The following is an 18,033-nucleotide window of genomic DNA, read 5'->3' as shown; positions in this document are numbered from 1 at the left end:
TAAAGATGTTGGAATTGGGACAAAAGAGTTGGATTAAGACAACGATGTCAGAATTAGGACGTAGTCTAAGGATGTGAGAACTAGGACAAAATATGTCAAATTTGATACATGATCCTAGGATGTTGAGATTAGGATTAAAAAAAATTATGATTAAGACATAGTCCTAGGAATGTTAGATTTGGATAAGATTCCAAAGATGTTGGAAAACGAGCTCCCATCATCTTGAAATTAAGATAAAGTTCAAAAAATAAGTCTAGAAATAGGATATACTCTTCCTAGATTTAAGACATGCTCCCATCATCTGGGAGCTCCCATAATATCGTAGTTCCTATGATCTTGCTAGTCTAACATTTTTGATGTTCAATGAAAGTGGGAAACTTTATTTTAAGCTCATCTCCCATAATATCGTAGTTCTTTATTTTAAGCGATTTCAGCCGTCAGTTTGACTTGACAGTCAAAATTTCGATCCAACAGTAAAAAATTCATTTTGAAGGCTCCATCATGATTTTGAGGTGTCGGGTAATTGATCTAGTGGGTTTGATTTGCAAAAAATCAGGCCAAAATTGGGAATTGCATCAAAATGCCTAATTAGGTGTTAATTTGTAATTTGATGAAATTTGAGGATCAATTTGTAAAATTTTGGGAAATTGAAGGTGTAGAAGTGAAATTAGCATTGAGAGGGTTTTAGAACCGGTGGTCGAAGGCCAAGAATTGGCCGGTAAGGGCTTGAATCGGCCGATCCCACCGACGGCTGGTCCAATCGGCCAGACCGGTTCAACCGCATTTTGACTATTTCTTGATCGGTTTGGTCCGGTTCCGACTATTTTGTCCACTTGAGACTCCTGTGGTTCAAAAATTTATGCAATTTGGCCCCCAAAGGACCAAATTGAAATGAAATTTTGTCATTTTAAGAAGAAATTGGCCAATTAAGATACAATTAAGCTAATCAAACCTTATGAACGTGATTTAAGGGTATTTTATTGACCTAATTGAATGATTATCGTGGAAAAAAATGAGTCGAAACCATGGGTGCTTAGAATTGGGCCTAAAGGGCTAAAATGGTAAATTTTGCAATTAAATGGGCAAAATTACAAATTAACTAAAATTAAACTCAATTCCTATCACAATTGGCCTACCTAATGAGCTATCCATATGTAAGATCACTTATCATATTCAAATTAACCTTGAATTGAAGCGTTCGAGCTTAGGCCAAAAATGGATCTAAGCCTAATATTAAAATTTGACCTAGATTCATCAAATCAAACCACAGCCATGAATGGGTCAATTTGAATTTTTTCGATTGAAGCTTGATTGTTTGATTTTCTAATGCCTAAGAGGATAAAATTCTTCAAATTGATGAGTTCTTGTATGAATTTTACAAAATCAATTTTGAATTTGAACTTATCTTAAGAAAATGAGTGAGAAATAATCGTTCATTTGTAAGTTATGAATGATCAATTTTGGTCCTCTAATTAGAGCTCAAAACGGCAATTCGTATTTTGACTTGATAAATTGTGAAATTAAATGCTCAAACAAATTTCAGATAGTCCCTAAACCAAATGTCAAAGAAGGAATTACACCTAATTATTACTAGAATAAAAGTAAATTTATTTTTGGTCGATTTAGAACTTAAAACTGAAAAATTCAGAAATCAAGGTTCGAATCGAATTTTGTAAAATTTTTGATACAAAAGTCAAATTAGCATTAAAAGAAATGTATTTGTGCATTTTTATTATTTTTTTTTTGGGTCAAAGGTTTGACAAAAAGTTAATAATTTAGTTGACCTTTCCTAAAAGGTCGATTTTTTGGTTAAATTTTTGAATTTTCAAGAAATTGATTTGACAAAAGTGAAATTAAAGCTAAATGAATTTTTTTGGGTAAAAAGTCAATTTGACTTGGGGTTGACTAGAGTTGACTTTTAGTTAAAGGGTTGATAAAAAAGTCAACCTAAAAATCAACCATTCGACTTTTTCGATTTTTTTTTTTTTTGAAAATGAGCTAGAAATTGCTTAAAAACGACAATGCAAAAGAAATAAATGAAAAACGACACTTTTTGATCGAGAGATGGGGCTCCGTCATGATCAGAAATCTAAATTTTCAATTTTTTTTATCTTTTAATGATGGGTTGACTAAAAATCAAGTGTCAACAAAGATAAATATATTAAAATTATGATATACCTAAGGATGTTGGAATTAGGACAAAAAAGTTGGTTTAAGACAACGATGTCATAATTAGGATGTAGTCTAAGGATGTGAGAACTAGGACAAAATATGTCAAATTTGATACATGATCCTAGGATGTTGAAATTAGGATTAAGACATAGTCCTAGGAATGTTAGATTTGGATAAGATTCCAAAGATGTTGGAAAACGAGCTCCCATCATCTTGAAATTAAGAGGAAGTTCAAAAAATAAGTCTGGAAATAGGATATACTCTTCCTAGATTTAAGACATGCTCCCATCATCTGGGAGCTCCCATAATATCGTAGTTCTTATGGTCTTGCTAGTCTAACAATTTTGATGTTTAATGAAAGTGGGAAACTTGATTTTAAGTTCATCGCTCATGCCAAACTTAAAAATTAAAGCTTGTTTCTCATTTCGAGCCACTTGATGAGTCCAAATCTAGCCTCTTGCAACATGCTTGATGCGGTTGTCCTAAATGCTATTAGTACCTAAATGCAAATGCAGAATTGATATTTTTGTGTAGCAGTTGAGTTCGATTTCTAATTTTTCTTATGAAATGAATGATAAGTTAATGAGTTAAAATTTATGTGTCAACAAAAACGATAATTGTTTCATCATAACTTGCATAATTGTTCAAAAGATAGGTCTAGTTTTTTCCTAATGAATTAACTGATTACTTAAAGATTTGAAAATAACTACCTTAAATTGCATTAGTTTTTTCGATATTATAGATATGGGTCTTTTTTTAGTAAGAATTTGATTTTTTTTTTTAAATATAAGGTTCCTAATATAATATATAAATATCAGTCGCCTGGGCCAGGATGATTTCCCCTTCGGAGCAGCCTAGGGAGGAGAAATGGCTTCATCTCTTCATTTCCCCGTTCTCTGTCTTCACGGCGGTTGCCTGAACCGCGACCGGCGCACTCGCGGCGCAACCCGGTGCTCAAGCGAACGCCAGGCCCTGTTCGGCCGGATTGCTCCGGTCTACGATAACGTGCTCATCCGCATTGCCCTCGCCCTCCACTCCCTCCGTTCTCGTTTCCCTTTTTCTTTCCTATTATAAAGCACGTAACTTTTTTTCTTCTCTCTCTTCTGGTTCGAAATGCAGTTGAATGACCTGTTGAGCTTGGGTCAGCATCGGATTTGGAAGCGCATGGCCGTGTCGTGGAGCGGGTAATTTGTTCTTTCAGATGGGTCGAGTGATTTTTTTTCTTTTTTTTTTGGGTTCTTGAGTTAGAGGATCTTTATTGACATATTTAAGCTTGTGGAGCAGGGCGAAGATGGGCGATTGTGTGTTGGATTTGTGCTGTGGGAGTGGCGATTTGGCGTTCCTCTTGTCCGAGAAAGTTGGTCCCCATGGCAGGGTCGGCCCTTCCTCTCCATCTCCGCCTTTCAGTTTGCAAGACCAGCTCTTTGTTTTCCTTGAGTGGTTGTGTTAATGTGAAAATTCTTGTCTAGTAGAAATTTATCTGTTCACCATGATTGACGTGTATGGATTTGACAATTATGTGCTAAACACTGAGTAGAGTTTCAAAATTGACGATAGTGTCGCGTGGAAGTTCTTGTATTTCATTTGTTATCTTCTGAGGAGTTCCAAAACCAGTTATAGCACTGATTTTTCTTAGAATATCCTGAGATAGAATTGGTCAGTGAGACAGGCAGATGCCATTTTTCTAGCTTGTGAGTAACTTGGTGGCATGATTGAGAATTTGGAGATGGGCCATTAGCTTTATTGTCCAAGCTTTATCGAGTCAAAAAGGTTTTGGTTGAGTGAAAATGGTGTCTGCAAAATTGTAGTTTTGGCTGGTCTTCTATGTGTGATGCACCTTTAGCTTTTATGCTGGATCTTAACCATCTGTTACGGGGATTATTATGTTGAGAAAGTGGGAATCTTGAAGGGAGATCATTACAACTCTCGTTGTGTCCCTTAATAGTATTGAAAAAATAGAGAATCTTCAATTTATCATCGACTATGATTCTTTAGCAGCATCAGCTAGACTTACCTTTATGAAATCTTGCTCCACAAGAAGGCGTTCAGTCTGGAAAATATTTTGGTAAATGGGGTAGTCATCATCTAGCAAACTAGTGGTCACTGTTGTTGTGTTGTAAAAATTTCACATTCAAAGTTGTTCTCAGGAGTATCACATGTTTTGCTTGTCAAGAATATCTATTGGTCTGCAGATGGTATTTCTTCTTTCCATAGACATGTTTGTTTGCTGTTAAACCATGTTGTGTGGCATAAAAGTACTGTTCTTCTTGCTTTTGCAGATGGACCTATATGTGGCAATGAAATGTGCAAAAAGCTCCTATAAATTATAAGGCAGTATGTTTATATTACCAACAGTAGAATCTTTCATCATGTTGCATACTTTTCGCTATTTGTAGGTCACTGGTCTTGATTTCTCCAAGGAGCAGTTATCTGTTGCTTCATCCCGGCAACGTTCGAGGGCGAAGGCTTGCTATAAGAACATAGAGTGAGCATTGGTAAATGTTGTGCTCATTGTTTTGTGATGTATGGGACATGAATGGCACAAAATTATTTAAATGCTAAGATGCTTTGTCTTTTTTTTTTTTTTTTTTTTTGGGGGGGGGATGGAATGCTAAGTTGTTTTAATCCCATAAATGCTGAAACTACTACTCAGAAGATGATTCGTGATGATCAAGGAGTCATGATTAATATTATTGGAGACTCTTAACTTTATTGATACTGTAAGTTCTTTAAATAACCCTTTTATCAACTGCCATGCAGGTGGGTGGAAGGCAATGCACTCGAATTGCCATTTCCTGGGAGTTACTTTGATGCAATCACAATTGGTTATGGGCTAAGGAATGTGGTAGATAAACCCAAAGCTATGCGCGAGATGTGTCGAGTTGTGAAACGAGGTCTCATACTTTAGGTCTTTGGAAAAGTGAAATGTGATGGAACCATGTCTGAATTTTCTGTCTTTTTCGTTGTGGGTCTTCAGGGTGTAGCATATGTGTTCTTGACTTCAATAAAAGTACTCAACCATCGACAACCTCATTTCAGGTATGCACAGCTGGCAATAATTTTGTGCAGTTTGGTTTAGAAAGTGAAACTTTAAGTTGGCTATGGTGAAAAGAGAATAGAATTCATTGTTAATTTACTGCCAATATCAACTTGCCTACAGTAACTTCTGCCCTCTCTATGTAGTTCTTACTGAAGTCAGTTCTTCTCTGTTTGGCATGGGTTTCTTCATTAAAGTTTAGCAGATTAATGCCAATGCTGCAGGCAGTAAAGTGCTTATTGCTTGTTAAATGTTGCTATACAAGGAATGGATGATTGACAACATTGTTGTCCCCGTGGCAACTGGCTATGGGCTGGGAAAGGACTATGAGTACTTGAAGAGCTCGATTAACGAATTTTTGACAGGTTAGTTCTGCGTTGGGATTTTATTTTGTATCTATTTTATCCCACTACTTCATATGGCTTATTAAGCTTATCAAGTTCTTTTCTTAATACTGCTTTACAAATAGATTCATATTTTGAGTTAGTGAAACTTTATCCAGTTCTCTTGTCATGTTTTTGGGAAATCATACTTGAACAATACTTTTCTTTGTTATCCAAAAAGAAGTTGCTTTCGTGTAAGACCCCTTAGGGGAGAACCTTTTTCTTTTTCTTCTTTTTTCTTTTTGGCTTCATTTTCATGAGCATATAAGTCAGCTGATGCATGCATTGAGAAGATTTTTTGGAGATGGATGGAAGGAATGTTTTTATTTTTCTTCTTTTAAAGTGGAGGGCACTCAATAGTTCTTTGGTTTATTAAGATTGGCATTCTGATTCAGGTAAGGAGTTGGAGAAACTTGCTTTAGAATCTGGATTTTCTAATGGCAAGCATTATGAAATCAGCGGAGGCCTCATGGGGATCTTAGTTGCAACACGTTAGGGCAAGCGATATGTACTGTCAAATGTCCTTTGGAGAGCTCCTGAAAATTTTACACAAAGATTTTCTTTTTGCATTTTTTTTTGGACATGTTATTAAATTTGAATCTATTCTTCAACCTTCAAAAGTGTGCTATTGTTTTTTCATTAATGTATATTTCTGCAGTAAATGGTTGTGTACTTATATTCTGTTTATATCGTGGCCCTGGCCCAGTCTGAATAGAAAGACGATATGTTGGTATCAGTGAATGACGGTGAAGCTCTAGGAAAGAAATGGTTTGTACAGTCTGTGACTCAATACAAAGCAATCAAAACATTACACTGCATAGTTTAGCTATTTAATGTTAATATACACCCTTTATTTCCTTTAAAATTGCAGAAGCTGCCTTAATGCACTCTTTTCAATTTAAGCTATCCTTCAACTTCAAGTGGTGATATTCTACAAATGACTTAGATGGTGCTGATCTTCTCGCTTCAACTGCTTGTTGACTTGCCCTTTCTCTGATGGTCACCACTATGTTCCCTATCTGGATGCTTGCGTCATTAGGCCAAATAGGGCCAGCCCCTGCTCTCCATAGTGTATCTTTATTAGTCAGGTGAGGTACTGGCCACTAATAGATATCCACAATTCACCTAGGCTGGAAGGAACTGTTTGATATGGTGGCAATTGAATCTGATGTTTTAGGGTTCAGTGGAAAAGATGGGTCGTCACACGCATCATTGAGCTCCATTGTCCTTTCATCTATAAAAGGGGGATTGGTGGGTGGTGGGAGTTCTTCATTCTTCTTTGTTAGCATCTGCAATGCCTCGGACATTGTTGGCCGCAAAGAAGGAGCCTCTTGTGTGCACAATAGTCCTATATGGATGACTCTCAAGACCTCATTCTTGATGTTTCTATTGTGGTGGTTATGTAACATCAAGCTCGGGTCGAAAAGCTCCTCCACTCTGTTTGCTTGGAAATGGTTCCATGCCTGTCACCCAAACACAGAAGAGAATTAAGATGAGAAGGGTTTAGGCACAAGTTTATGAATGGTGCCTTAAGAACCCATTAAGCTTTTAGAACTCACAATTGTGATGAGGCTCTCTGAGTATTCTAAGTTTTTGCTTCTGTTGTTCTGTCTTCCTGTAACTGTCTCCAGCAAGAGAACACCATAGCTGTAGACGTCTGCTTTCTCTGTAAGCTGACCATGTGCTAGGTACTCTGGAGCCATATATCCCCTACCATAATAAGATAGACAATTATTTATCAGTAATTTGGATACATGCTTAGACTTCAATATTGAGACCTTATCATCAATCATCTTGTCCTGATTAGTCTCTACAAGCATAAACCAACATGCTGTGACTCATCAACACTAAAATATGTGACATCTAAAGGAGCTTGGTTTATCATCTTAATAGTAGCAAAGAAAGCTGAGTGCTTACAATGTTCCAGCAATGGCTGTGCTTATGTGACTCTTATCTTCCTGGAAAGATCTGGCCAACCCAAAATCAGCTATTTTAGCGCGGAGTTTTGAGTCTAACAAGATATTACTCGCTTTTATGTCCCTGTGAATTATCTTGTTCTTGAAGTTTTCATGAAGATATACCAAACCCTCTGCAGTCCCAACCATAATATCCACTCTCTTTTCCCAGTTTAATGCCTTTCCTTTGTTTGCATCTGTCAGTTCAGGGGTAAGAAGGATAGATTAGTGCTGGCAGAAGAAAATCATCAACTCAAATCTCCTTTTAACCGAAAGGGTCACTATGTACACTTCCATGTATGAGTAGCGATGAATTACCGAAAATGAAACGGTCGAGACTCCTGTTGGGGAGGAACTCATAGACAAGAAGGCTTTCAGGTCCCGAGCAACTACATCCCAACAATCTGACCAGATTTTTGTGCTCCACACTGCTTATAATGTTCACTTCATTGTAGAAGTCAGCTGCTCTATGCCTATTGTTGAAGAAGAGCCTTTTCACAGCTATCTCCCTTCCATCAGGAAGAACTCCCTGGCAACATTTTCTGATTCTGTTCAGCTAGGTGAACCTTATAAGAACTGCTATGAGTATGAGATAGAGAAGGTAGCTAAATCACCTTATAGACAGTGCCAAATCCACCTTGGCCGAGCTTATTGGCGCTGTCAAAAGATCCCGTGGCCTTCTCAAGGGTAGAGTACTTGAAATTCAAGCTACTGTCGTGAAGTATCTTGACAAACTTCTCCGCATGGTTAGAGCCTAGACAGACCAATAGGTGCATCAGGTATCCATATAGCCTATACCTTTTACCAGTTAGTACCATACTAGTCCTGATTCCAAATTCCTACTTACAAATGTAATCAACGTGACTCTTAAGGAAAATATCATTAAGTAGAGCAAACTAAACCTTCAGAATGTTCTCTTAATACCAGGTTTGTGCTGTCCCTTTTCATTTCCTCCATTTTGTGGGACATTTGCACACTTAACTATAATGTCATCATTCACGAACAGAGAGGCTCCTTACCTTTTCTTTTCTTTTGAATGTATTTGTGCTTCCAGACAAAGTACGCTATTGTTATTCCAACTGCCAAGACAACCAGGCCACTGACAACTGAAACTGTTATCACTATTATGGTTCCTGGAAATGAAAAGCCATGGTTAAATTATTGTCTTTTGGCTTGTCAAAGAAGCACAGATATCCTCAAAAGGGAAATGAGAACGCTTAAAGAAGCAGTTTTACCTTTGTTACTCCCATTTCCTGGTTGGTTGTTTAGGAAATTTGTGTCGGAGTACCTCATGAAGCAACCTGTGTTTAGCGCCCTCCCCTCTGACCACGGCAAGCACTTCAGTATGGACGCCGACGCGTTCCTCAAGCATGCCGTGCAAGAAGTGGCGTTCAACGTCCTCCAGCAGTCAGCCAGCACGTAAGCCGATTCATTTGCCGTCCCTGACACAACCTCCTCAGCGCGCGCGTAGCCATTGTTGTTTGGTGCCCTCGCCACGGCACTTGCCACGGCCTTTCTTGCTGAATCTTGAAATGTTGTGTCCTTCCGCGTCACATTCCCACACCGCACCATCCTGAGGCCCCGTGTACTCCTCAAAGAAGCTGTAGTTCTGCGCTCTCATGAAGCAGCCGTCGAGGTATATGCGGCCGCCGTTGAAAGGGTAGCACTGCGGAAGCAAGGAACGTGCCTCCGCATAGCACAAGACACAGTCGAGCAAAGAGAGGTCTCCGTAGCACTGAGAGAGGCCGTAGTTTGCGTCGGGCCCTGATCCTATCACCGCCATGCCGAAGCCAGACGTCCTCATCTGCTCGCTGATGTTCTCCATGGTAGCCACAAAGTTGGGCACAAAGAGGGTGGAGTTGTGCTCACGCTCAACCGAGCACGTCATCCTTGACATTATGGGTTCTCGGATCTCCAACGGCCATTTCTAGAAGCACAATCAAAGCAGCGATGAGCAAGAGATGCCGAGCGGTCACCCATGGGGTCGTCCCCGCCATTTCTTCGAGAAAACAGAGCTGCCGGTTCTCCTAACGAGGCTGCTGTTCATCAAAGAGAAAGGAGATGCTGGTCAGTAAATCTCTAGGGCCGGACAACATATGCAGCTGATGTAGAATGCAAATGGAAATTTAAAGGCCACAGCCAGCTGCTGACATAAAGCTCCTGGTGTGAAAACTGGAAAGACCTGAGCTAAAAAGAAAGGAAACTATCAAGAACAACAATCCAATTCAAACATGCAATCTCTACTCTTTTTTACCATATGGACTAAAGGGTTTGACATAAGGAAGCAAAAGAATGAGGCGTAAAGTTGCATACAGCAAGCATTCTAAGATGGGTTTGGTACCGCCCAATATCTTAAAGTCAAAAAGGTTGGTCTTGGACTGGCTCGGGCGGCGTACGGATCCCATTTTCGCTCGGGCTTTCACACCCAAATGAACGCATAAGTCGGAGCGCAAGCTCCTCGCCCAGTAAGGGCGATCCATGGCACGCGTCCTTACACGGTTCGAAAACGATCGCGCGCATCGTCACCCTCTTTGCTTGCGAATTCAATGCGGATCTAATCGTTTCAGCTCTACGTACGCCATCTTCTCGACAGGGGTAGGATGATTCTAGGCAGCATGTGGGCTTGTCTTGGTCGATCGCCTTTGAACGGAGAGGGCCAGGACATGTCATGCTCCAGCCCCACCACGGAGGTGGCATTGAATTGCCAGAGCGAATCCTGGTTTTTGTGTTTCTCGTGCCCGTGGACCCGCACGACATTAAAAATTCCGAATATTTTATGCACAAGAAAAAAAGGTTTTCTTTTATATAATTACATATTTCACTTGAGTGAAAATAATATAGGTATTATTATTATTATTTTAATGTCGGAGAAACTTTCTAAGCACATATCAAGAATCTTAACTAATTTACATATATTTTGCAATATTTTTCTCTATCAGATAATTGGATTCATTTTACAATAAGAGAATGTGTGATACAATGAGGTGATTACAATTAAATTGAGATTTTAAAGATGTATCTTAATGTTTGGCTTTCATTTTGCCAAAATTTTAAACTTATGTTTATAGAAGAAAAACTCTGTTGAATATAATACATGTGCTAAAGTCTCTTTTGCTACTCGCAAATCCTTCAAACTCTCATGCAGAAAAAGAAAAAGAAAAAGAAAAAGAAAAAGAAAGGCTCCTCTCATTAAATTCAATACATTAAATGCCCAAAATGCTACTGGAATATAACGTATCAGAGATTAAATTTATAAAGATGAGCTACAGATTTATTAAAAAGAAAGAAAAAAGAAAAATAACTACTAATTCGTGAAGGAGAAAACAATCTTGAGAAAATTTTCAGAGAAAATTAAAACTGATAAAACATTTTACCGGGCACTTTTGTTCAAGTGGAACTCTGTAGCTTTCGTTTTAAATGAGAAGTTTCCAAAAGCTGTGTTCCTTCATTGAATTAAGAAACGCAATTTTAGATAGAAGAGACATGGCGCTTTTCAAATAACCAATTTTGTGTGTGTGTATATATATATATATATACTTTAAAATAAAATAACTTTAAAATAAAATTTTTTTTTGGGACACATTTGGAGCCCTACTTGGAAACTTTCTTGGATATTTCTGTTGGATATTTCTGTGACCTCTCCATATAGGCCGTCAGATTAGGTGGGATCCACCTAACTTGTAATTTATTGAAAGGGTTGTGTGTGGTAGACTAACAAAGGCCTGTAAACTTAAGGGTGGTTGTTGTGGTTGATCATCAAGACAAATCACATAAAAAAAATAAAAATAAAAATCGAATTTTCTTTAAGGCAAGATCCCACTATATTTTGCTCCATCCTCAATTCTTCTAAAGTTATGTATTTTAGTCATATGCGAATCTTACCCGATATGAACACGGATGGATGGTCAAATTCGCGATCCACCAATCAGATTCCTCTGATCCTCGGACGGAAAAGGGGGAAAAAAAGCATGACCTAACCCCAATACTAATGTATCTTTTCCTTGTTACCCAAAATTCAACACTACTGTTAGATGTTGGAAACTTGGCAAGGGTGACCACACATGTTTAAAACAGCAGAAGATAAGTTCTAAAAATAGGAAAAGAAAGGGCTTCACTCGAAAAAAGGAATGAACCAAACCAGAATTTTATGATTTTCTCGATTTCCGACATGACAACAGACAAAGCTTATTAGTCAGATCACTTCGAAAATCGAGAAAAACGGTGAGAACTGAACTCTGCCCAGAACAATCTGCTACTACTTGTATATGGGATAACGCCAATCACGCCAATTTCACGATTTCTCAGAAGCCCTGAATCACATGGAGGAACGAAGAACTCTGCTCGAACGAACGGAGAAGAAAAGAAGAAAGCTCAATCCGAAGTCAACAACCCACGAAGCAGTCGGTGAATTTCGAATCCGAAGCGAAGACGCGATCGACACCGCTCAGCTCTCGATCTCAAGCGCAGTCGCGGACGAATTTCGAATCGAGAGAGAGAGAGAGAGAGAGAGAGGCCAATCGGGCTAACCTGATCAGACTGACGAGACTCTAGCCTCAAAGCAAAACAGAGAATTCACTAGAAATCCACCGAAGCTCGATTCTGGAGAGAAAAAAGAGAGAGGGAGAGGCCAGATCAGTGGCGGCGGCGGCGGTACGTACCTCGGATAGGGGCTGAAGCTCGACCTTCTTCGCGCGTCGCTGCCCGGTCCTGCGCTTCCCGTCGGCCCAAGAGAGATGGAGAAATGGGGGTGATAAAAGGAAGAGCAAGAAGATACTGTGAGGGACAGGGAAGTCAAACGTGGGGATGATGGATGGAGAAAGAGAGAGAGAGAGAGAGAGGTGGGCGTACAGAATTGACGGGGGGACGACCAACCCGCAACGACGGCGAAGGCTCGTGGAGAAGACGGGGCAGTGAGAAAGCGAGGAAAAATGCGGAGCGAGCTCGAGTCAAACAAACAATCCCACCCCCACACGGTTTCCACCTGGAAATTTTTTCCGCCCCGTATGACGCATTTCTGTCCGAACCGCTGTGGGGCCGATGAACGACCGACGACCCAAACCTCTTGGTATTAATATACAATGAAGTTTTCTTCGTGCCAGAAACGTTGCCTCGTACGTTCAAAATACTGACGTACTAATATATACTAAAAATATTTGCTGATTGATGTCCGTATGTACACTTAGGAGATTGCCATTTGCCGGCGACTCTTTCTCTCGGGGGATTTTTCAACTGGATATGTTGATGGTCGAACAAAAGGTCTATTTTCTGGTCCGATCGCTGTCACGTATTCGTGAACTATGTTTTTTATTGGGGTTAATATCATGAAAATATAAAACTGATATGAAAAATTTATTATAAATTAATTTTTAAACCACCAAAAATTCTAAACTGGCATATTCATAACGAATTTACCATTTGATAATTTTTATTAAATTTTATCATCAAATCATTGAATTTGATGATATGTGGTGATTGATGGGTATATCAGTTTGAGATCTTACCCTCCATTAATCTAAGTAGCACGAGCACGTGACATGCACACGTGACATGATTACGACACAACACGCCGACACGTCATTTCTCCAAAATAAAATTTCGAATACACATTAAGAATACGTTATATATTAAATAAATATTTTTATTTTTAATTAATTTGATTTAAATTCAAAAATAAATAAATAATAAAAAAAACTTACAATAAATTTACGCTAATAATATTAATAAATCTATTCGTAGAAAATTTGAAAGACATATTCATAATTAATGAGCACCCATATTTGGGAATATGTTTTTAATTTTAACAAAAATTATGTTTAAAATTAATGACTAACAAAAATAATAGAATCAACTTTATTTAAATAAATCTATGATTTTCTATAATAATTAAAATTTATCATTATTTAACATTCAATATTTTTATTTTTTGAAATCACTTTTTAATTCGTTTATTTATTTTTTTTAACAAAAATAACTTTACCATCTCCTCATTTCTCTCTCCCCGTTCCCCACGCCACCCCAAAATCCCCCATGATTTCTTCCCCTACTCTCTCTCCCCCTCCCCTTGCCCCACGCCACCACTTGCTCCCTGCCCCCATCAATCACCCCATCCTAGTCCCCGTTACTAAGTTTTTCCCCTTCTCTCCTCTCTCTCTCTCCCTTTCTCTTCCCCTCCATCCCTATTCTTCCCCTGCTCTCTCTCCCTCTCCCCTTCCCTCATGCCACCACCTGCTCCACCCCCTCCCCTTTCCAGTTTCTTCCCTCCACCACTAGCTACCCCCCCCTCAGTTTCTTCCCCACCCCCTTAGTATCTTCTTTGCCCCATCAGTTTCTCTCCCCCACCCCACCTCATCCCCCCCTCTTCGCCCCTGGTTTCTTTCCGTCATCCCCCACCACCCTCCCTCTCTTCTTGCTAAAATTCTAATGACGACCTCTTCTTCCTCCTCGTCGCATGATCCTCTCTCTTGGTCGCCTCATCGCAGTCACTCGCCGCCACACCTCTAGATCCTTCCTCCTTCGCAGCTGCCACCTTGCTGCCAGCCCTCCATCACAGCGTCGCCTCAGTTTATGCTCTTCCTCTGGTCCTCCCTCACCGTTGCGGCCTCACCTCCACCCTCCATCGTCTTCTTCAACAATCTCTCTCTTGGACACACGTGTCGAGAAAAGTTGATTACGTGTTCGACCGTGTCTGAGCGTGTTGGACACGTCACGAAAGCATGAGCAACATGTTCATGCTTCATAGCCATTAACCACTCTGTACCAATCATAAACAAATAGTCACTGCCTCAATCTTCAACAAATCCTTCAAACCATAAGCAAACCCCTAAGGATTGGAGATTCAAGATAGAACACCCAAAGGAATAAATCATTTGGAAAGTAGATGAAAGAATCAAGACTAGATCATCCCACAAGAACATGCTAAACTCCCTGGCTCTTATATCTTCGCTAAAACCAAAAGAAAATGAAGAAGTCATCATTGATGAAAATTGGATTGAAGCCATGCAAGACAAGCTACATCTTAGTCACAAGACCCAACAATCATTCAGTCATATGAATGGAATGGGTATTTTAAAACAAATTCAAGGAGAAGTGTAATGTAATTCGCAATAAAGTAAGGTTAGTCGTGAAAGGATACTCACAAGAGGAAGGTATTGATTTCGATAAAATTTATGCTCTTGTTACTAGACTAGAAGCCATACGCTTATTACTAACATATGCTTGCTTTCACAACTTCATGCTATATCAAATGGATGTCAAATGTATATTTCTGAATGGTTATATTAAAGAAAAAATTTGTGTTGAGCAACCCCTAGGATTTGAAGATCCAAGCAGACCGGAGGGCGTCTATCAACTCAAAAAGGCATTATACGGGCTAAAGCAAGCATGAAGAGTCTGGTATGAAAGATTAAGTACATCCTTAATCGACCATGATTTTGAGAAAGGTAAGATAGACACTACACTCTTTATCAAGAAGAAAGGTAAAGGTATGCTCATCATTCAAATATATGTAGATGGAACTATTATTGAAGCCACTGATGATGTCTTGTGCAAGGATTTTGTAAACATTATGAAAAGTAAGTGCGAGATGTGCTTGATTGGTGAACTCAACTTCTTTCTTGGACTTCAAATCAAGTAAACTCCTGAAGGCATCTTCATACATCAAGAAAAGTATGCTAAAGAGATAGTGAAGAAATTTGGTCTAGAAGATTGCAAAAAGATACACCTATGTCATCTTCTATCAAGCTGAACAAAGATGAAAAAAGTAAATTTGTTGACTCCAAGCTATACAAAAGGAAGATAGGCTCTTTCTTACCAAAAAAAAGAAGGAAGATAGGCTCTTTGTTATATTTGATAGCATCTAGACTTGATATTTTATTCAACACATGTTTGTGTGCTCGTTTTCAATCTGATCCAAAAGAATCGCATCTTTTTGCTATTAAATGAATCATTCAATACATTGGATTATTTCCAAAACTAGGAATTTGGTATCCTAAAAATATAGATTTTATGCTACTTGGATATTTGGACACTAACTTTGCAGGTTGCAAGATCGATAGAAAGAGTACATTAGGTACTTATCAATTATTGGGAAGTATGTTAATCTCTTGGTTCTCAAATAAGCAAAACTTAGTCGCCCTATCTACTACTAAGGCTGAATATATTGCTCTCGGAAGCTGTTGCGCTCAACTCATCGGAATGAAATAACAACTAAATGATTTTGGTAAAAAAAGGGAAAGCATTCCAACACTTTGTGACAACACAAGTGCTATTGACCTTACGAAGAATCCAATATTACAATTAAGAGCAAAGCACATCAAGGAAAAATATCATTTTGTCAGAGATCATAGTAGCAAATTAGCAATAGAGATGTTTATATACAATTCATAGAATCAAAACATCAACTAGCAGATATTTTCACCAAGCCGCTGGACAAAAAAGTGTTTTAATACATTAGAGGAGAATTGGGAATTTGCAATGCACTAGATTAAGGATCTCCCAAGTAATGTTTACTTCAGTCTCTTTTCATATAAAGATCAAGATCGTCATCAAATACAGGTTTATAGTATTTAAAAAATGTCGCCATTGTAGCACCACAATACAATCTGTCTCCTTTTAGCTACATTCCTAGCTCTCAATGTTCCTAACTGTTTGTACTATGATTCTCTCCGGATTTTTAGTATTCATTTCTCTAATTTATAGCATTTGTTGGTTGTAAAACAAATACTAAGCAAAATTTGAATAAGAAAGTTACTATTTTTGTGCAACGGCTAGCTTCCTCAACATAACTAAACTGCTCTTATATATAAGGAGATAGTGCTTATGTTCTTTCTCACTAAAACCACTACCCGCCTTTCTTGAATCCCTCTAGTCATTTCATTCTCTAAACACTCTTATCATCTTGCTTCGACCACTAGAAAAATCCATGGCTCCCAAAGTTTGCCCGTCACAAAAACCCACTAGAAAGTCTTCTTGTACTGCCGCAATGATGGCTACGTCCTCTAAAGAATAATGTTCACTTATCAACCTCACTGCTCAACAAGAAGATTCAACTAAAGCAACACAAAGCCAAAGTGTTGCCCAATCTCAATGAGCTGGAGGATCGATGATAGAAAGTGCAGCATTGCCATCGTTCACTAAAGGGGTGACTCCTCTAACAAAAACTCCTGAATCTAAGATGCCTTTTGGAAAGGAGATAGTGGCAGTACTTCATATCTCACCTCTCAAGTTAAATGCTCCATGTCCCTTAGCACCTATTCAACCTAACAATTTTCTTAAGGGAATCGTTGCATTGATGTAGGTTCATTGGCCAGTAGTATTTCGACTCGTAAAATCAGGTATGAATGAATCTCAAGCACAATAACTTCAAAAAATGATGGAATCTCAAGATGGAAAGCCCTCTCAACCGGCCGTTCAAACGTCACCTCAAAAGTCCTCTACCAAAGAGGATTTGCCTCTTGCTCTAGAGATTGTCAAGGACGGAGCAGCTTGAAGCACTCCCTAAACCAGTCATTGTTCAACTAGAAGGAAGCGAAGCACGTACTGAAGCCGAGGAAGGATCCGGTGACATGCGTTAACAAGATGATGATGACTAGGTATCCCAAAACTTTGAATCTACTGTCAATTTTGAACTCGATTCTTCCTTTAACTCTGAAATGTTTTTATCTTAAGACCATGGGAATGGAAATCATGCTTTTGATGAAAGAGGAACAATTCCACATAGATTTGTTGACTTTGATTTTTTTATGCACGTGGCATCTTTTTCTCTGATCTTTTTTAATCTCTAGAATTGAAATTCTTTTGCTCCATGAAAGAGGAAGTCCATACTGGCCTCGTGGCCTTGTTTTATTTGAATATCCATTTTCCAAATAGGGACTCATCCGTTTTCACATTTCGAAAATAGAGCTATGTTGTTACATTGGATGAACTTGCTAAAATCATTTAGGCGAAGTACAACGTTTTCAAGGAAATCAGGCTCTACGGCTTTGTGTTGAAAATTCCTAATTTCTCTAGGCCATCCTTAACAAATTTGATGAATTCTCCTTTCCCTAGGTCATCTTCAACCACATGTACCGAATGACAGAGAGAAAGATACGCAAGCTGCCTTGCAGTGCTCTCGTCACTTGCATATTGAAGCACCTGAATATCAACTTCTCTGATGCTGCTCCTCAAAGTATGATTAATGTGGACATTAGGAAGAATACGCTGGACAAGATGATGCTAAAAAATGACTCCCGATGGAAGGGTCAATCAGAAAGTTGAAATCATCCCCATAGGACATGGCGATAATGAAAGGGCAATTGCTAAGATCAAGGAGAGACTCGCTGGAATGGCGGAACAAGAAAGGAAAAAAAAAAAGCCAAGGCATAAGCACAAAAGCAGGCACCGCGAACACCAAGGCCAAAAAGATCTACATCTCCAACGGAAACAGCTGTAGCTCCTACCGTCGAACTTGCCCAACTTCAAGCAGATTTCTAGGAGATCAAGACCA

General features: G+C 38.9%; 2 protein-coding genes across 2 annotated transcripts; one reads left to right on the top strand and one right to left on the bottom strand.

Moving 5' to 3' along the window:
- Positions 1 to 3,009: 3,009 nt before the first annotated feature.
- LOC104414166 (2-phytyl-1,4-beta-naphthoquinone methyltransferase, chloroplastic) lies at positions 3,010 to 6,254 on the top strand. The gene is made up of 8 exons (XM_010025194.3): positions 3,010 to 3,177; positions 3,292 to 3,356; positions 3,457 to 3,547; positions 4,569 to 4,657; positions 4,933 to 5,066; positions 5,150 to 5,211; positions 5,475 to 5,574; positions 5,988 to 6,254. The coding sequence occupies exons 1-8, from the start codon at positions 3,040 to 3,042 to the stop codon at positions 6,086 to 6,088; spliced, it is 780 nt and encodes a 259-aa protein (XP_010023496.2). The 5' UTR covers positions 3,010 to 3,039; the 3' UTR covers positions 6,089 to 6,254.
- A 93-nt stretch (positions 6,255 to 6,347) lies between these two features.
- Positions 6,348 to 12,501, bottom strand: LOC104414167 (cysteine-rich receptor-like protein kinase 2). The gene is given in 10 exon segments (XM_010025196.3): positions 6,348 to 7,055; positions 7,152 to 7,302; positions 7,510 to 7,744; positions 7,866 to 8,076; positions 8,162 to 8,301; positions 8,567 to 8,680; positions 8,783 to 9,111; positions 9,113 to 9,438; positions 9,440 to 9,583; positions 12,206 to 12,501. Coding segments are annotated over 9 exon segments (1,953 nt in total). The 5' UTR covers positions 9,545 to 9,583; positions 12,206 to 12,501; the 3' UTR covers positions 6,348 to 6,713.
- Positions 12,502 to 18,033: the final 5,532 nt, after the last annotated feature.

Source organism: Eucalyptus grandis, chromosome 8 (genome assembly GCF_016545825.1).
Source record: "Eucalyptus grandis isolate ANBG69807.140 chromosome 8, ASM1654582v1, whole genome shotgun sequence".
Classification (NCBI taxonomy): Eukaryota; Viridiplantae; Streptophyta; class Magnoliopsida; order Myrtales; family Myrtaceae; genus Eucalyptus; species Eucalyptus grandis.
The sequence above is the reverse complement of the archived record's forward strand: the minus strand, read 5'-3'. Positions and strand labels throughout refer to the sequence as shown.